Below are 21,314 nucleotides of genomic sequence, written 5' to 3'. Positions count from 1 at the left end.
CTGACACCTTCAGTGTTCATGAAGGTGTCAGCTGACTCAGCCGCTCATACTGCCACCTCCTGTTTTCCAAAGCTGGCTGCCATCGCCCACCTCCACAGTCGCCTGTGCTTTTCAACGTCTTCTGTGTTCTTAGATCACTGCTACTGTCTCTGAACCTGCTGCCAGCCTGTCTGGTTCCTGCATTGACTGCCAATGCCCCCCTCTACTGAGTCAGTGCCCTGGTTAACACACCCTGTGTTCCAAAGTCTGTTCCTGATGTTAATACAGACATTAATAATAAAATTATAAATGATTTTTTCGCCAATAGTAAATAAAAAAACTTTCAAGACCTTACAGAATTATATGAAAAAAGGTGAATCCACCTTTAGTAGAACCAGGAGATAGCAGGTAGAAAAAAACTCCCTTTAATAGAAGAAACCTCCAGCAGGGTCAGGCTCAGGGTGGGCGGCCATCTGCCTCGACCCAGATAAGTTAACTCTTTTAATATTTATCACATGTGCCCTGGCTTTCTTCTGTGCTCTGGAGTAGCCTGTTAGCCATATTGTATGTAGCCAGTGCTGAGCTGATTTTGATGCCACAGTAAGTGACTGTGTGACAGGAGATGGGAATATGAAAAGCACATGCTTTACACACACACACACACACACACACACACACACACACACACACACACACACACACACACACACATTGGTCTTACTGTAGTGTAACCCTAACCCTAACACTTACTGACAGTCCCTAGCCTCTTTTTAAATGTCTAACCCTAACAGTCGTCCTAACCACAACCAGTGGTGGAAAATAACTAAGCACAGTGTTGAAGAATGTTTACTCTACAGTTCACAGGGAAATGTTGTACTTCTCACCTCACTACATTTTTTTGACTTTTATTAGAGTTTTACTGACTTTTAGCGACACATTCCTAATGCAGAATTGAATCAGTTAATACATTATGATGTATTATTTATTTTGGATTGCCCACCACCAATAACAGCTGGTAAAAGAAGGAATATTTAAATTATATGTATCAATAATTGTAGTGGAACAATATCACATGTGTTTATGTAAAACGATACTTTCTGCATTGAATGTTTTGTGTTTGATATTTTGGTCCAATTATTTTTTCTTAAAATCATTTTACTTAAATAAGATGATGACTGTTATTTTAGGAAATGAAGGACTTGGATCTGTGCACAGTGGTGTTGTTCCTTCCTCCACTGACCAGAACCTTCCTTAAAGTGGAAATGCCCAGCCTGTAAGGACACTGTGCAGAAGGTCCTTGCAAAAATAGTTTCAACATCACATTGAACCACACCAGCAGCACCAGAGGAAGACATGCGCACCCACGAGCGCGCGCACACTGGAAGTGAAGCTCCAGTCTCGCACCTGTCCTGCAGCGGGACACGGGCACGGCAGCTCTGTGGACTCATCAGCAGCTCTGTGGACTCGTCGGCAGCTCTGTGGACTCATCAGCAGCTCTGTGGACTCATCAGCAGCTCTGTGGACTCATCAGCAGCTCTGTGGACTCATCAGCAGCTCTGTGGACTCATCAGCAGCTCTGTGGACTCATCGGCAGCTCTGTGGACTCATCAGCAGCTCTGTGGACTCATCAGCAGCTCTGTGGACTCATCAGCAGCTCCTCTGACAGCCGTGGAGCAGCTCTGCGGTCAGTGCGTCTCCCACCATGAGGAGCTCCGAGCGCGGCGCTGCGCCACAGTGCCACAGGATCTAACCGAAGTACCAACGCAGGGCTGCGCGCACAATCTCTAAGTGTGTGTGTGAGTGTGTGTGTGTGTGTGTGTGTGTTGTGTGTATATGTGTGTGTATCCGGACCATTGCAGCAGTAGAACGGCAGGAGTTTGGTTTTGACACTAACGTCCATGATCGGGAGTGCGAACAAACTCAGCAAAGGTAAGACTGCAAATGTTCCACATCCTAAAATGACAGAGTTCAGCCTCAAAGTTTGTGAAGCTGCTGTAATGATGGCAACACTGCAGGCTACAGTAGTTCATTTTAACAGTGTGGAGTTATCCTGCCGTGTCAGATTAATTGAAACAGTTCATTAATAATAGTCAGTCACAGGTTTGTATGATGACATGATGAGAATGTGTGTATAGAAAATGCTGTAAAGATATTTAGACATTTTACTGATGTTTAGCACCTTTATAATTCACAACTGAGATGTGTCCAGCTTTGGGGGTTCCTCTAAATAACCTCTTTACCTACATCACCTACATCTATGTAGAGCAAGAAACCAGTAAGTAAAGATGCTTATAACTGGATTCCAGTTCAGCTCAGTCTTCTCTGCATCCAGGGAACGTAACAGTAAAGCGATTTATCCCATTTAGGAATGAAAGCGTCTGTTCCAAATGTGTTAAATATTCATTACTGTACGTTATGACTAGATTACCACAGGTTACAGGTTAAAGCCCCTCAGCCTTACTGTCCTCAGCATCTACATGTCTACTTCAGTTAAAAGTCCTGTTAGACTTGAATATGACTGCGTGTGGACAGTGTGAGAAGATAATAAAACTAAAATGAAGTTTGTTTGTTTAGTGAGCTCACATCATACATTTTATTTCTGCTGTAGATTACATCTTTGTGCACAGCATGGACACACCATACAAGGAGGGAAACTCTTCGTGTATCCCTCATTACTTGTAATCATTTAGTGGGAGAGCATAGATAACAGCTGGTGTTGAGAGAGCAGATTCAAATGAGATGGAAGTCCACGATCGGTTTGGGACGGCAGACAGTCGGGGATTTGTTGGGACTGAGCTGCAGCTCAGCTTCCATGTCCAAGTGTCTATTTTAAGTACATCAGTGTAATGTGTTAAGGCAATATTTAACAGCTTTCTGTGTTCACAGAAACACAGCGTGTAGGCCAAGAATATCACACGTGGGAGGAATCTGAATTCAGATGGTTTTGCTTGATAAGTTTTGTGTGTGAACAGGAGCGCACAGGTTACAAAAGGGACAGACTGACTGGCAGGCTGGTGTTAGATGTGCTACATGTAGTATAATCTTTCAATTAATACATCAATAAATCCGTATTCATTGCTAGTTTATTAGATTTGAAAGACTATATGAAACGGGAGAAGGCCAAGGGAGTTAGCACCCAGCAGCTCAGCTCTACAGTGGATCTTTTCATTTGTTTATTATGTCATTTCATAGACTGCATGTTGGCTGTATGACATGGTTTACTCTTATCATTCAAGCCCCCTTTTCAGCATATAGTAGGAATAATGGCGTGTGTGGAGACCAAGTCTGTTTGTAAACGGCTCTGCTGTACTTATTTACTATGTATTATGTGGTAACATGTTACCTATGAAGTTATGGGTTATTGTGGTGCCTTTGCAACATTTAGTAGTTTTCAGGTTTTCATCTAACAGCCACCATTATACCCTTGTTTGAATTAACTTTGCTGTCAGTGCCTTAATGTGCCTCTCATCAGTACACACAGACATGCAAAGAAAATGTCAAGATCCTGAAAATACCCGTTGGACACTGCTTAAAAATACTGTACATTCCCTAACGGCCCTCGGTCAGAGTACAGTTTAGAGCTAGATACTTTCTAAAAGGACAGCTCAGCCTGTGCTGGGTCATTGGGTGTTTTTGTGGCAGGACACTAAAGAAAAGTCACAATATTTAGTCTTTGTTCTGAAGTTCTCCAGAGCAGGATCCTTGCTACATCATCTCTGGATCATGTAGTGTTTCACCAACGCAGGATCAACAGCTCTGTGTTTTCATGTAAAAGCCCCAATAATACGATTCCAATACAACGTCTTGTCACTTAGTGTGAAAAACATAGGAGGGAATGTGGTGTTCTCCAACTCCAGATTGCAAGTTGTCATTAGGAAGAGTTATGGGCTGTGAGCAGCTACTGGCAGAATAACAGAGGTCTGCTATATTGCAAAACGCGCTAATGATCAGTAAAGTTTGGCAAGCTTTGAAACAATTCCACCCTAGTGTCTGAGTCAGAGCTGCTGTGGTGTTCATGAGGGGCCATTAATACGGTGCTTTGCATTTATCAGACAGTGATCATTTATGCGTGAGGCTGCTGTTAGAGCGGGAACTAAAACAACCAAGGAGATCAGCAGGATCAAAGACCACCAGTGACTAAGGTGAACTGCAGGGGAAATAACTTTGTCCAGTCCTACCAGACTATTCAGGAAATAAGCATCCACATTTCTACGTTGCGGCTGGCTGCTTGTAGTTCCTTCTCACCTTAAAGCTCCTTGTTTTAACAGCAGTTTGCAGTTTTTTAACTGATTTGTTCCTTTAAATTTATGTTTTTCATTCACATGTGAATTGTGAGTTGTAATATGTTTAAAATCAAAGTGTCCCTAATCTAATCTAATCTAATCTACATTCATTCTGTGAGTGACCTGTTGCCAAAGACTGCTTGTGAGAGAAAATGTGAGAGGAGCTCTCAATATACTACTCACAGATACATACTGTACGTACAGCTACAACACTGTCTGAACGTCGACTAAAGCATTCGGCTGAAACCTATCATTTAGGTTTGTAGAATTGTACAAATTAGAAGACGGCATTGATCCTGAGCCCACATGGTCTTGCTGTAGACACGTATTGTGAATTAAATCCGTTCCCGTACTGCAGAGCCTGTTTTGGCTACACACTGAGGCTGTGCCTCACAGAGATCTCCACTGTGGCCTGACTTTCACCTTTCCAGTCTCTCTTTCCAGCACTCTAACAGATTGTGATCATTCTCCATACTCAACAACATGTTTTTGCCTCATTGCATATAGGTAAACACAGTATTTTAGAAAGTCCCAAACTGGGTGAATTATCTAATGAAGCTGCAAAGAGAATGCACATTCTTCTTTTTACTGTTGTTTCCATATTAAATTTTGTTTTTAATCATTCTTAGAGTTGTAGAGATTGTACAAACATGAGACTTCTGGGTTGGATATCAAGATGCCTATCAACAGCTTAGCCTGAGTAGAGTAATCCTTTGGGCCACAATAGGGGGGGAGTGAGGGGGTCTGCACACTAACATTGTGCGTAGTGTGTTAGAGCTGTACTTCTACTACAACTACTACTACTTCTATCAGACTGTAGAACCTAGTAGTGAAGTCTGTGGTTCTGTGTCTTAATGTGTGTTTGTGGGACTGATGGATAAAGACATGGCTGCAAACAGGGCTGACGTTTGCCTGATAGTTTCTATTAGTGTTGAAAACTTTTCTAACCAATGATGCTGTGATGCTTTCTTAACTAAATACACTGAAACAGACAGAACACAACTAATTCATGGCTATGGATGGACAACAGTCCAAATATAAATGTCCCTCAGTAGTTCTATCAGGGGTAGATTATTATCCTCTGGTATTATGCTTCATTGCAGGTTTACATGTTTTTTCCTCTTACATTTTGAGCCCACCTTGCAATAGTACTTGATTCACACAATCCGCTTGCTCGAAGCACGGGTTTGCTGAGCATTGAGATGTAGGTGCATTGGTCCTACATTATCCTACATTAATCAGAACAGCAGTCTCTGAGTTCACCCACTGAGATGACTATCTTTACAGCAGCAGTGAGGACTGAGGCTTTAAGTGTTTCCTCTTTCCATTCCATGTTTGATCTTCTGTATATTTATGGTCCCCAGAGGATTATTCCAAATGCTTTAGCTGGTTGTGTCATCTTTTCTCTCTTTCTACAATCGTTCTTTCATGCAAGATAATATTTGATTGCAGTGACCCTATTTTAGCCGCTGCTATTTTTAAGAATCATAGATCATCTCACTGTCAGCATGATGTATGATGTGTTGTGAGGCATACACTACAAAAGAAACTTGATACTCAGTGTAGAAAGTTTTCCTCTGATGTCTTTTTAGTTTTCTGGACTACTACAGCCTCCATCTGGTGACGTTGCTTTAACTCCAGCATTTAAGTCTGAATTCTTCACATTGTGTTTCTCACTGAGATGTATACAGTGGACATACTTCTCAGGGCAAGATGAACACTGATTTACAGAGTGTGTGCTGTGGATGAGGCCTGGCTTTACTTCTTTCCTGGAGTTATTCATTTGTTTTCTCACACTACTTGGTAGCCACTGGATTTGATCATGTGTTTCTCTTATGTGTGCTACTGCTCGGCCCATCAGAGGGGTTTTGATTTAGGAATTTACAATTTTTTATATTTTATTTGTGACAGTTTAGATTCCTGAAGGCTGTTACCACATGTTGTTAATTGTTGGCTGGAAGTTATTTCAAAATAAACTTTTAAAGTAGAGAATATTGTTAGATAAAAATAAAAGAAGTAAAAAAGTAAAAATAGAGTATATGATTATCATTACAATAGGCCATCTGCATTACAGGACCAATGCTAGTGTCTCCTCATCTGTGTGTGGACTTCTTTTGGTCTGGTCTAAACTGTATCTGCATGTAGGCATAACATTAGAGTGTCACTGGATATCATTTACACACACACACACACAGGCAGTGTTGTGTAATCTGATCCACGTCTCCTCCTGTGCCCTACTCTCCATCCATGTCTGCTTTATAGAAGGAATCACATCACAAAAGCCAGCTTGAGCTAACTTTAGAAGCATGAAGTAGTAAGAAAGGAAACATATGGTCATGTCTTGTTACACCTTCGCTTCAGTAACAGCCGGTATCAGAGGCTTTTTTTCTTCTTTGTATGTACTGTACATACAGATATCCCATTCTTGTAAATAGAATACTTCAGGAACATCTTGAGGGCATTTCTTCAAATTTGACACAAATGTCCACTTGATGAGTTGAATGCTGAGTTGATATTGAGAGATATTGCCAGTCAGTGGTCAAAGGTCGAAGTCCCTGTGACCTCCCATCTGTCTACTCTTGTGAATGTGGTGTTAGGGGCACACCTGGAGGGAACTTCTTTTCATTTGATTCAAATGTCCACTTGAAGTCCAGGATGAACTGATTAGAGTTTGATGGTCAAAGGTGAAAGACTAAGGTTATTGTGGCTTTTGTCTTGGGTGCAAGCATGTTACAACGGGAATGGTAGGATTTCTCCGAATTTCCCACAATCATCTACCTGGACTTAATGATAAACTGATTAGATTGTGGTGGTTAAAGGTTATTGTCACTGTGACCTCTTGTCTGTCCCATTCTTGTAAACATAATATCAGGGACACCTTAAAGGGAATTTCTGCTAATATGCCACAAATATAGTCGAGCATGAACTGATCAGATTTTAGTCATCAGAGGTAAAAAGTCAAGGTTGCTTGATGTCATTAACGTCCCATTCTTGTAAACATTATATGTCAGAAAGGCCTACGGAGAATTTTCATTACATCACAAACATCCACATGCATAAAATGGACAGATGCATAAAATCCGAGTCTAGACAGACGTGCATGTCAGCTACATCTTTAGTGGTAGAGGAGACATACAACCGCAATGTTTTTACTGTTCCTTTTTACATTCTGATAGATGTTTGACTGACTCATGGAAATAATCTTTGTGTCTGTCACTTGAGAAGGTTGCAGAACAGAAACTTGGCATGCTTTTCTTCACTCTAATAAATATTGGTTGTAATTACTTTTTATTATCAGGCACAGAGGGAAAACATCTGTGTCAGTTGTAAACTGTAATAATTATTTGAAATTGATCCCAGATCGCTTGGAGGATGTTGCAGCTTTTCTCATTTTTATTAGACCTGTTTAAGATGCATTAATGTTTAGATAAAACAAATCCACGCTATGTTTAAAAACTGGTCTGGGTCCTGTGAATATAGTGATGTGTAAAGCAGGGTGTCTGTACTGACAACAGACAGAGAATGTACATGAGTGAAGTGCGTTGTCTTGTGTCAGTGACCTAAATGTTCTCTCATCTCTCTTCTGTAGTAAGTGGAGCATAAATCATCAGCGAAATTGAACAAATCAAATGTACCTTGTAATTAAAGTGAAGGAACTCACACTCCTGTACTTTATGGAATCATTCCATTATTAGTATTTAAGGAGCATTAATCAGACTCCTGAATCAAAGCGCTTTTCTTCTTGTCATTTTTATTATTTTCACTTTTCAGATGGTAAAACTCGGTGGACGCAGGAGACCTCAACTACCCAACATCACCTGAAGAACTGGAAGGTTAGCATGTTTAGGTTCTTGGTTGCATATAAAAAGAAACCTTTCATTTTAGGCTTTTGACGGACTTTCTGTCCATGTTGGCACCGTGAGCCCTCATAATATGGATTTACATGATGATGTTAGTGCTGAGAGGTTCCTTGTTATATACTGCACCAGATGTGGACTCTGAATGGATAAGGTGCAGGGCACATTGACATATGCTGGTGTCCTGTAGAAATAAAACACTAAGATTCATTATCCTCCACTTATTTTGCAAACATATAAAACACAGGTACAAGGAAAAAGTTAAAAGTGTTTCTTTTCATATTTTTATAGTTTTTTTTTTTTTTCTTCATTTATCCATGAAACTACTATCAAAACAAAAGGTCCATTTTGTGGGAAAGATAAAGATGGCGACAGACAATAACTTTCATGACTCTGAATCTCATTCAATTTACTGCACACAGACAATAGTATTATTAAGTGGCTGAGCATCTTCTTGAGAGAACAAAATAATGTGATGATTATATTAACAACATAAAAAATATTTTCCTGGTTTGATATCATTTCCTGTCGTCATCTTTGTTTTGGTGGAGAAGGAATTTTTACTCCAGACAAATTGACTAAAATGATACTTTCCAGGACAGAAACAGATTGTGTTTGAGTCCAAACATCTATGCAGATTTGGAAAATAGCTTCAAATTGGGTGAGTTTAAAAAATAAATCTTCAGAGTTAGAGGGGGTTGCTATGTGCTTTATAGGATATCCAGAGAGATAGCACTGTAACCCAAGCTGGGAGCACTAGTTTTCTGCTAATGTCCTGCTCATGCTACACCTCCTGTGAAGACATGGTGTAACCTGAACCAAGTCATGAATGAAAGAATGTCTGACAATCAGGAGGAAAAGTAGACCAGTAAGATTTGCAGTCTGCAGAGTGTCTGCATAAACTGTAAGTTTGACCCTCAGTAACTACTTTGTCCATTTGATCTTGGCTTCACGCTCCTGTCAGACCCTGCAGCAAAGCTAAGTAAAGTTAAAATATTAACCTCTCCTACGTGATCAGAAGGTGTTATGTGTCAATTATATAATTAATCAGGTACAGGTGTTGGCTGCAGGTATCCTACAAGGAGGTATCCCTGTGGAGACAGGGCATCTATAAGCTCAGAGCCAGACACAGGAAACCCAGAACCTATTTCCATGTCAAAGAGGTGCTGGATCAGGACAGATCAGTTTACCCAGAGCACCTTCCAGTTTCCACAATGTACGTAACACTGTACTGTGGATCACTTTAAGTCCTAGTGGAATTGCTCCATAGATGGCAATCTCTGTTGATAATCAACACTTTATTTATCGCAACACAGACCTGACCACAGGTCAATAGAAACTTTATTCTTCATTCACTCCAGCCTTAGAAATGCGATGGGTCAGTTACTTTTTAAGACTGTTGGTAAAATGGAAATGAAACTAGCTTCTCTTACCACCCAGCCTCCAAAGTAACAGTGTGTTTCTTGATATTGTTAGGTGATGTTGTGGGTGGTGGCATCATTGCTGACTCTGGTGGAAGATGTGTTTTCTGAGGAGGACAAAGAGGATCAATCACACCTCCAGCATGTCCTTAAGCAGCCCTCCTTGTCTCTTGCAGAGAATCTGGAACAGGACAGCAGCATCTACACAGCCTGGCCTGAAGGCTTTGGTAAGTATTTCATGTTCTTATTTCATCAGCAAGGTATCAGCATGGCTTCAATCTATGTGATCCACAACACAGTCTGGAAGTTCAGTTAGAACTGGTTTCTAGAAAGCACAACATTAACAGATAATAAAATGTAATGAAACAGGACTACTGTGAATTTATTTTAGTGATGTACTAGAGATAAAAAAGCCAAACTCCAGATAGGCTTTTTTTTATTGTGAAGTAAGCCATGCTTCTCTTAGGAGAGGTGAGGTGGGGAGAGGGGAGGAGACGAGAGGAGAGGAGAGGAGAGTAGAAGAGATAACTAAGAGAGGATTCAATTCAATTTAATTTCTATTCAATTCAACTTTACTTGTATAGTGCCAAATCACAACAGAAGTCATCTCAAGGCACATTACAGTGTTTAAAGTTTAAGAACTTACAAAGTAAAATTGTATAAAGAATTATATAGAAAACCCAACAATTACATTTAACAAGCACTAGGCAACAGAGAGGAAAGGCTCAGGGTGGGCGGCCATCTGCCTCGACCGGTTGGGTTGAGTGGAAAGAGGAGAGAGAAAAGAACAGCAGGCAACAAAAAAACAAGGTGCACAAACATGGTGCAGGCCGACAAGGCCAGTAAGTGGATTCTGGAGATGTACAGCACCAAGGACGAGGATACCTGCAGAAAAGCACAGAGAGAGAGAGAGAGAGGAGGAAACACAACTACAGGAGAGAGAAGACACAAAGTTAATGACATGCAATGGTGGCATTTGAATGGATAGAGGAGAAAGGAGAGAGGAGAGGAGCTCAGTGTATCAGTAGAGGTCCCCCAGCAGACTAACCTATAGCAGCATAATGAAGAGATGGTTCAGAGTCACCTGATCCATCTCTAATTCTCTAAGAATGTGATTAGACATAATGTTTCTGCAACCTTTAGGACCAAACTAAATATCTTCTGTCTTCCTCTGAATTTAGGAAAGGGAAATTGGGGAATTGGACATTCAGGCCTTTATCTGGACTAGTTGGTGGCAGTTTATTAGTGTCTTCCCAGACAAAGTCTAATAATAAAGGGAATCTGCTTCTCACAGACCAGAACCTTAAAATGTCAGCTACGTGAAAATGTCTAGAACTGCTCATTACAAAAATAGTAACAAAAACAATTATAGAAATGAAGTATTCATCTGTATGCTGGGAAACCTTGTAATGTATGCCCAGTAGGGATACACCTCTGTGTAAGAAACATACACTGCTAGGCTTTTTGGCCATGGTACTCTTCATTTTTGTCCTTCCTTGTAACATTACTCAGTCAGTTTAAGATGCTGAAAACAAAACTTTCTAAATCTGTGATGGAGGACATGAAATAGCAGCATGTCACTCCTGGATGACTAATACAGCCCCTGGATATTTGCCTGGTAGTTTTCAACACTCAGCAGTATGGCCTCGGTCCGTTGAATAAGATCCTCTGTGGACAACAGGACTAAATAATCAATCTGACTTGCAGGTTTCTGTCATGCCTCATAGTCCTGTTCATCACAGCTAGTAGTGGAATGAGATGAATGGCTGTGCATTATGTGCCTGTTTATTCTACCAGTCAGTTTGGAATGTAGCCAAACCCGACTCTTTTCTCATGAGGAATAATTCTTATCTAGCTTATGTAGCTAACCTTACAACTGAATAAAAAAACAAAAGTAAGCCAATGGATCCTCCATCATTGACAGAACTATTATTGAACCAGTTGAAAGTCTTGTACTTCAAACATGTTTCAAACTGAATATTTAAATTATGTATAAATCACTTGTGTTAAAGAGGCAAGCATGGGTGAAATGTTGCCACCACAAGTAATATACAATTCATTTAGTATAGGGGGTTGTAGGGGCTCTAGAGGGGCTTGTCAGAAACGCCAGCCTCCTCTGGGGCTAATCATTTATGTAGTTAGCACGGAGTAAATGCTAGAAGCTGAGATCTTCCAGATTTAGACTGGAGGAAGCTGTGTTCACTGACAGCAGTACTTACATCTGCAGACTCAATGTAAAAAAACAAATGGAAAAAAAACACTTGAAGCATGAACTAGCTGTCCACACCGCCTGCAAATGTATGCAGGTTGTGACTCATTACAAAAAACAAGTTTTCATCTATCACATTCAGTCACATTTCCTGCATATTGATCACCCACACGCTACATGACCAAGACAAATGTGAGCGCTTGCTGTTGCAGTGTTTTTTTTATTTTTTGGGCAGACTTGAGACAATTAAGTGAAGAGATCGATGTTTTAGTCTCAGCAGAGGAGAATAAGACGTTAACATCACAGTGTGCTCTAAGACTGGACTTGTCCGAGCAGTGCTGGGTAACAGACTAATACTAAATATGTATGTAGTAGAAGAAGAATTCAGGATCGCACAGCACATGGACAGACTTCCTAAGAAATAAATCATGAGCACAGAAGCTATTACAGAAATAAGAGAAATAATAAAAATAAAGAGAGAAAATAGTAAATGATGATACCTACCACAGTGGCAAGAAAAAGTATGTGAACATTTAGAAATTTCATGGTTTTCTGCATTAATTTGTCATAAAACATTATTCAATTCAGTTTTTTTTTTGTATAGCGCCAAATCCCAACAGAAGTCATCCCAAGGCACTTTGCAGTGTAAGGTTTAAGACCTTACAGAGAATAATTGTTTCGAAAATTACATAGAAACCCCAATAATCTCATTTGAGCAACGTTATCTGATCTTTATCTAAGTCAAGAGTATCAACAAATATAATGTGCCTAAAATGATAACACAAAAAAAAATTCAGATATTTCATGTCTTTATTGAGAACAACCATAAAAACCTCTTAATGGTTTTTTACCATAATAAAGAATCTATAATAAAAAATTGTTGATTTACATAAAGCTGGAAAGGGTTACAAAGTGATGGCAAAGACTTTACCAGTGTACAGTTAGGCAGACAATCTACAACTGGAGACACTTTGGGACTCTGGCTACTCTACTAAGAAGTGTTCAGCCAGTCAAAATTACCCCAAGAGCACAACAAACACTCATTAATGAGCTAAAGAAACAACCCAGAGTTAACCAGAGTGAAGGCATCATTGGTACTGGCTAACATCTGGGTTCATGAGTTCAGTACGTAAAACATTGAACTAGCAGGGTGTTTATGGCAGGACACCACAAAAGAATTTGCTGCTTACCAAAAAGAACATTGCTGCGCTCCTGACATTTGTGAAAGAACACAATGACACTGCACAGCAGTATTGGCAAAATGTTTTCTGGACTGATGAAAAAAAGATGGAACCATTTGGAAAGAACACACAGTACTACATCTGGCATAAAAAGGTCACTGTCTATAATCATGAATAGATCATCCCAATCGTAAAGTATGGTGCAGGAAACATGATTTGAGTCTGCTTTGCTGCATCAGGGTCTGGTCGTCTTGCAGTGATTGAGGGGAAGATGAGTTCTGTAGTGTATCAAAATATTCTTCAGCATAATGTGAGAATATCTGTACCACAGCTAAAACTTTGTAGGAGGTTTTTTTTGTTATTATTTTAAGCACATTATATTTGTTAATACTTGTACTTATATTTTACTTAGATTAAGATCAGATATCGTTTTATGACAAATTAATGCAGAAAACCCCCAAAAATTCAAAAGGTTCACATACTTTTTTTTTGCCACTATATCTCAAAAGAGAGTGACTGACAAAGGGCAACAGTGGGCCAAAATGAATAGAAATGATTTGAAGAGGAATGTAAACAAAGTTTTTTTTTTCAATAAAATAAATATAATATTAATAAAAATGTTTGCAAAAAATTCTTTAAAACTTGTTTTTATACTTGTACTTCACATCTGTTGCATTATTGTGAATGCAATATCTTAGGACCAGACTGTGAAATCAAAGATGAACAGATGATACCTTGTTTTACTAGAGTACTTGATAAGCAAATGTAAACCATGTTTCCTCTGGGAAATGTTAAACGGAAACACTGTCAGGACTGCAGTTTCATTAAAGACAATAATAATGTTTGCTACAGTTAGACATGATTGGCTGAACATTGCCCAATTCTATTGTAACCTGCAATGGTTGTATAATTACAATAAAACGTTGCAAACCCACGCTGCAGGTTTCAACATGGTCGAATATGTACCAGAACGCTATTAGACTGAGAAGGTCCTGGACTCTTTGCCTGGGGAATATCTTGATGCATTTTTCTCTCTCCTTTTTTCCTGATGATTACAAGTGTTCTTTTTGTAAACATCAAGGCATGAGCTGACAAGCACCTACAGTATGCTGATGCAAATCAGTATTCTACGGTGATAATAATTATTCCCTCAGGAAATACTGCATGGGCGCACTTAGAAAGGTAAAGTGCAGGGCAAAGCCATCCCTGGGTCAGGAAATCAAGATCATTCACACACCTGGGTTAGGTCTGCAGAGCACAGAGGGTTGATCCTGTTGGATATGTTCCAACATTAAACTGAGAAAGCAGCTTCCGCTCCTGTTGGAGTCCAGCCAGCAGCTCTGCTGCTATATTTTGCACCACTCGACTGATCATTTCTGATGATTTTCACTCCTGGTTTCAGCACCCATGTCTGCATTTAGTTTAATCACTCATACTCTCCACTACTAGCTCACAAAACTCTAATCCAGTACATAAACTAAAGTGTGAGACATTTTTCATTCACATTTTTTACCATTAGTCTGTCTTTAATGCTATTCACAAAGCTCCTAAAGATATCTGAAAATTTAATTCACAGTGTGAAGATGATTAAATTAGGTTTTATTGTATATATCCAAGCAATTGCTGCATGTTGGGAGGAAACAAGATATATCAATCGACTCAGTATCATAATATTGCAATATACTGTACCTGCTCCTGGTTTACAGGGTGTTGTACAAGTTGTTGACATATTTTATAGCTGTAAGTGTCTCTATCCTGTAGCAATCCAAATTAGATGACTTCCTTGTGTATGTATTGATCCTTCAACCTGTTTTAAGAGAAATTCAGTAATGTCTTTGATGCTACCACAGAAGTTAAACATGTTCAAATACTACACGTGTGCTTTATTATGTACATATTCATAACTAAATGACAACCCAGGTGTCCTCTTCTTCTTATAGAAGACTGGTCACTGATGCAGGAAGAGGAAGTCCAGCAGGGCAGATGGCGACGTTCCCCTAGAGCCCCAGACTCAAGAAGAACATCAAGAAGGAACCTTAAAAGGATCAAGAGTAGCCGAGACTGCCGCTTGGAGAAGAAGGAGATGCGGGTTCGAGATCTTGGCCTTGGGTATGACTCTGATGAGATAGTCCTCTTTAAGTACTGTGTTGGCACATGCCACAGTTTCCGCAAGAACTATGACCTGGCTCTGAAGGCACTGATGGATAATGGGAGCATCCCTGGCAAGAACGTTAGCAGTCACCCCTGCTGTCGCCCTACCCGCTATGAGACTGTGTCCTTTATGGACACCCAGACTAGCTGGCAGACAATTAAATGGCTTTCGGCAGCAAACTGCAGCTGTGTGAGCTGATTTCTGTGTGAATTGTCTCTATGCAATACACCAACATGTCACAGAGCAGACTGCCATAAGGCCTGGTGTCAACAGTGGGTGATTTAACCCCTGGTTCATGTGGTCTGGGATGGGATCCACAGACCCTCCACTAAAAGCTTGACAGTTGTTATTGGAGGTTCAGATACCTTCAGATGCAATATGATGGCACCAGAATATTATGTGGATGTCTGCTTCCAGTCTGGGGGAGCAAACGTTTGTTTAACTGTAACCAGCAATAAGTACAGAAGAGGAAACATTAAGCACTGATCCAGTCCATGGAGGATTTTCTTTAATGCTCTTTGTTCAGCCTGTTGATGATGCAGAACCCTTCTGGCAGCCATGTTAGAAATCTTCAGATCTTGGTAACAGCAACTCTCAATAGCTTATTACGTTTAACACATCATCCAGATTTACCTGATATGTTAAATGTTACATTTTAGCTTATATTTATTCTAATGTACCTCAAGCTGACAAAGCCAAAGGTTTAAATATAATAATCTCTGATATCCCCACCTCATCAATGTTTAAATATGTATTTAATATTTTATGTTCTTGCTTGTTTGTTTAATAACCTATAATACTGCATTTATACATAAATTGCCAAACTCTAGTTATCCAGAGAGCCTCTATTGTGGGGTTTCTGGATCTTTCTGAAAACCATCATGACATGAGCACCATCAAACCAACCAAAAACCCTGTTAAACCACTTAAAAGACCAAATACTATGATGTGAAGACATGCTAATAAGAACATGGAAGTTTATGTTTTTTGTGTGTTGTTTTGTTTTTGAGTACAGTGGTCTTCATAAGACCAACATTTGCTTTCACCATGTGATACAACCTTTGCTTCCAGGGCAGCTCAATTACCAATAACATACCAGGTGATCGAAAACTCATTATGAAGCAAATACATTCTGTCTTCCAGTGTCCTGAACAGGCTCTCTCACACACACAGACACACACACAAACATAACACATTAACCCGGTGGCTTTCTAAATTCAGAACACACAATTAGACCCTAATAATGTCCTCCAGCCAACCTTTGTTATGTTCGTTGTAAATGCCACGGCAGCTTCTGTGAACTTATTTCAGCAACACTTGTTTACATCTCTGTCAAGAGAAGGATGCCATCGCAAATATAGTCATGAGCCAACCATCACTCAGAGTGACACTGTTTCACCACATGTTCTATTTACATGTCAGGTGAGACATGATACTGCTCACAACCACCCAGTTACACAAAGCTTGTATGGAAATAAGTTTGTCATTACCAGTGCTTGATAATAACTGTTAGAGAGCAAATTACATGCAATAACAACAACTACACATTTGTTTATGAATGAAGAATACTATGACAATCATTACTATCAATAACATAAATGCATAATGCTGTAAGTCACATAATATATTGTAGATTCTAAATAGGAACTCCAAAAAGGCAGCTACTGTATGTCAGTCAGAGCTAAAAATATGATCAGTGAAACGTTAAATCAGAACGGTTCTGTCATGTCATTTAATGTCCAATGCCAACAACATTGTTTCCATTCAGTATCTGCACATAGAAACTGCTGCAGGATTCAGACCACAATAAAAACAAACTCCCTACAATGCAGAAATACAAAACTATTTTTCATCTTATCATTTTAGCATCATTTTACTGTAACAACTACTTTTGTTTAATTACCAAAGTAACTATACATTAACTATACATTATGTATGTGTTTGGTTTGACCTTGCTGTACCACTCTCTGCTGCACGTTTCTCAGACTTTGAGAAACCTGAGTGGACCACATAAACTCTACCCACTCTGTTAGCTACTCTAACATAAAAAGAGCAAAAAATGGACCCAAAACCTTGTAAAAGTTTACAATAGAACATCAGATTTTATATTCTGAAAGTGCTCTACCACAGTATCTATTCAAGCTTTTTGTGTTCAGCGGATAGTCTAAAAATATCGAAGTGATGCACTGGCCTGGTTTGTACTTTGTGTGTCTCAGCAGTGTGTGTCTCTGCAGAGTGTGTTTCCACTGGGACAACAAAGCAGCTCCACACACTTTTATTACTACAGTTGGTTCTGCTTGACACTGTTCATCTCACGGAACTATTTCCACCTTTTCTGTTGTTTCTTGTTATTGGGGATTAGCTGAAGAATGCTTACAGCTGAGCTCACACACAATCTCACATTTGCTTTCAATTACACTAACTCATGTTTTATGACAGGAAATGGAGGTTGTACCGTCTAGAAACAAAACAGAAGCCCACAAAAGAATTTTCTAACAAAATTATCACAAATAAAGGTCTAAGCCATTAGACAAGTTCATCGTATTACTGTGGAGTGTGAGAAAAAAAAAAAAAAAACTCTTTGGCTTTATCCAGTCAAGAAGTGTGGAACATTCATATCTGAATTTTATGGCTTGATATCAGACAGATTTGATAATACACCACACATTTAAATCAATCATTGTCATTGCAACAAACAGCTTAATGTTACATGCATTTAAGGCTAACCTGCTGCCCAGCAACATACACAGTGTGTACAGTAGTTTCAAACTGTTTCTCTCTGCTCTGTGCTGAGATAAACACATACAATTGCTTCTCATTTGTCTTGGTCCCTCCCACATAAGATAAGACGTTTCCACACGAGACAGGAGAGGAATTGAAGCAATGTGGGTTTAAAGAGCGTTTAAAGATCCATTTTCTCTGAACGATCACATGAAGCAGTGTCAGTCTCTATAATGATAATGATGTCACAACTGAATGAGCTGTCAGCCTGCAGGTGCGGACTGCTCTGTGTGCCTTGGAGGATGTACGTGCATAGATAATGTGATGTGCAGTCCAAATAATAATGCACAGTTACAGCTGTGTCCCTGCTTGTTTCCCTTCCATCAGTAGTTTGAGAAGCGTCTCATAAAAAGTCATAAAAAGTTGTATTTTGTACTGTTAGAAAAGATCATGGAATGAAACTAAGAACTAACAGGCTACAATAGCCCTTGGCATTTCCTTTTCATGTTTGCGTTGTATAATACTGCTTTTGTCACCAATGACAAGCTCTGTTTTCAATTGTGTCCCTGAGCCGGGATTGCAAAAGTGGATGTTTCATTTCAGCAAAGATGATGCATCTCTATTTACAGTTTTAAAAAAAAAGAAGAAAGCTCTTCCATCTTTTTAAGACAGCATATGATAGAGTTTGGCACTGAGCACTGGCAGGTCTACACTGCTCCCTTCTGGACACCACTGATATGCTTTCTGTGTTATTAGTTGATGTGGCCTGGAGAATTCATGAAGAACGGTAAAGCCAGTTAGTAAATAGAAAAGGCTAAATAACTATCCTAACTATTCTAATTCTTTATAACACAGTATATACAGTACATCCATGACAAGGAATAAATATAGCCGTGCCAAGGTGCATTATATTTCTTTGATTGGTGTTATCAGACAGCAGTACTTTGTATTCATTTATTTTAATCATAGAACCCAATATATGACAAAAACATTTTACTGAAAGGCAACAGACTTCTCCTCTATGATAATAATATTACCCATTATACTTGTAAAAAGGGGGAAAAAGGACTATCAGAGAAAAATCTTTCAGTTGAATGATGAAAGTTGTTTTGTGTTTTCTTTATTAATCAGACCCACTGTTACCATACATTCATTACTTTCAACTTAATGTTGAGTCAGAAACAGTGGAGTGACATTAGACCATAGCAAATCTTTTATCTGTACAATATTGCAGTAAATTTATATCAGCTGCTGCGTCCAGTTACTAACTCGTCACTCCTCCAAACAGAAAAGTGGAATTGAGACATTCTAGCAGTAAGGAGTGACAAGATGTGAAATAAGGCAAATGTCATAGCTTTCAGTCTCCTCAGCATAAAGGCTGACGTGTGCCTAACCCACAAAGGCGCTTCACATACTGTCTTTTTACTATTACAGTAATAAAACAGCTTATACAGCTTGTGCACATACAGCAGCTTCCGAGGCCTTCTTGCACTGTCTAAGATTAACCTAAACTTCTCTGTTAGATGCTATGCATCATGTTCTCTTACTGTACATAAGAGTATTTATTGTTTAAATTATTTTATTTATTCTGTGTTTGCATTAAACCTCTTCTAAGGCTGTTTATTATCAGTCACATAGCCATGGATACTTTGGTTTTCCACTTAGTGTTTGTTTTCCTTTTTATATGGGACAATCTTCAATCAGTCAACAAGAGGGAAACACTCTACCTGACGTATATTCTGCAGCATCATGAAGTGCATTATATCTGTAATGATATATGCCATCATATTTAATGCCTGCTGCAACTCTCAATGTGTATGTTTTCACCACACATTTGACCTGAGGCTCAAAACTGGGCCTTGAAATCCCAAAGCGTGTTCATTGTGAAATAGACATTACTAGGCAGAGCTCCTGCTGCTGCTGTGGGTTGATGAGTTTTAGTATGTGCCACAACGCAGATTATTAAAGCTTTTCTTTAATTTTCATTCAGGCAGTTTCACCCATTATATTATGTAATCATATATACACACTAATTATTCTGTCAGTACACTCCTCTAGACTTCAGCAGTAAACACAAGTGGAAAGAGGAACATCTGATCCAGTGATTTACTGACAAGGACAGAAAAAACAAGGTAAACAGATGCAAAACACTTTAATAACATGGACTATTTCTGTCCATGTGTTTAACGAGCAAGGCTTCAGATCAAATGTGACTGAGAAGGGGTTAACCTGCTTTATATGGCATGACTACAGCTGGGTCTCTAAGTGTGAAAGACTAGATAAAATGTGACCCAGTCTACTGGGCTCAGTGTACAGCCGGGCAACACTACCAAGTGATGAATGCCTTTGACTAGGGCCCCTGCTATCACGAGGCCAAAGGTCAGCACCCACAAACGTCTCTCTGATTCACTCAACGCGCACTCCTGAACCAGGGCTACTATAGTGCTCTTACACCCAGACTCTACTTTGTACTGTATGTCAAAATCCAGACTCACTCTTCTGTGAGCTTCTCAACCCAACATTTAGAAACTGAAATGTTCATAGTCTTCATGTCATGGTACTGTATTATCTTGAATATATTCAGAATGCTTGACAGTGTATTCTAAAATGCCTTCTGACCACTATTTTTGTACATTACAAGTAATAAAATGTTGTAAACAAGTCTTTGGTCTGACGTTTCTATAGAGTAGATGTGATTGTTAATTTTAATAATATTATAACTTTCACACTACCTACACCCCTTACATTATTCAATGTTACTGGATTTCGGCCTCCTGAGTTATTTTAGACTTTTTTTTTTTTATTTGTAAGGCAGTTGCTTTTCGGAACAACTGAACCAATTTTTTGTTTAAGGTTGACTGGCTGACTATGTCCTGCATGGGGGACAACTGATCCCAGTCAGTCGTAGCCTTAAATAACAATTTGAATGATGATGTCATGTCATACAGGTCCATGTTAATGTTATTATTATAACATACTGAAAACACAAACACAAGTAACAAGTAATTGCTGAAATTATTAATGAGGTAGGTTAAACAGTTTAACCCAATCTAATGGACAATACTGTGAAACAGGCGCTTCCTGTAGCTGTGGATCAGCCCTGCACATTGTTTAGGCGGAGTTTTAGCCCATTCTTCCAGGCAGAAATGCTTTGGTCTGTCATATTCTTTGGACAGCTCATGTGTGGGGCTCTCTTTAAGTCATCCATAGCGTCTCTTTTGGTTTGAGTTGCTCCGACTTCGCCAATACAAAAGGCAGATTTTGTTTTTCTGAAGCCAATCTGTTGTGTGTTTTCGTTCATTGTCCTGTTGCATCACCCAACTTCTACAGAGTTTCTGCTGACATACAGATGCTGAGTAAGTTTTTGATACACAGAATTTCTTTCTCTCCAATTAGCATCAAAGCCCTGATGCAGCAAAGCAGACCCAAGTCATGATGTTTCCTCCACCATACTTTACAGTTGGGATGATGTGTTCATGATGATGTGCACTGCTGTGGAGTCAATGTCACT

At 39.4% G+C, this 21,314-nt stretch overlaps 1 protein-coding gene across 1 annotated transcript; it reads left to right on the top strand.

Annotated features, from left to right (window-relative positions):
* Positions 1-1,419: 1,419 nt before the first annotated feature.
* Positions 1,420-20,416, top strand: LOC113151916 (neurturin). The gene is made up of 4 exons (XM_026344786.1): positions 1,420-1,908; positions 8,034-8,095; positions 9,596-9,767; positions 14,871-20,416. Exons 1-4 carry the CDS (start codon positions 1,878-1,880, stop codon positions 15,278-15,280), a joined length of 675 nt encoding a protein of 224 aa, XP_026200571.1. The 5' UTR covers positions 1,420-1,877; the 3' UTR covers positions 15,281-20,416.
* The last annotated feature ends 898 nt before the right edge of the window (positions 20,417-21,314 follow it).

Source organism: Anabas testudineus, chromosome 4 (genome assembly GCF_900324465.2).
Source record: "Anabas testudineus chromosome 4, fAnaTes1.2, whole genome shotgun sequence".
NCBI classification, from domain to species: domain Eukaryota; kingdom Metazoa; phylum Chordata; class Actinopteri; order Anabantiformes; family Anabantidae; genus Anabas; species Anabas testudineus.
The sequence above is the reverse complement of the archived record's forward strand: the minus strand, read 5'-3'. Positions and strand labels throughout refer to the sequence as shown.

Coding starts and splice junctions, on each gene's coding strand:
- LOC113151916 (XM_026344786.1), top strand. CDS start 1,878: ATGATCGGGAGTGCGAACAAACTCAGCAAAG. Junction 1,909..8,033: donor TGCGAACAAACTCAGCAAAG/GTAAGACTGCAA, acceptor TTCACTTTTCAG/ATGGTAAAACTCGGTGGACG. Junction 8,096..9,595: donor ATCACCTGAAGAACTGGAAG/GTTAGCATGTTT, acceptor TGATATTGTTAG/GTGATGTTGTGGGTGGTGGC.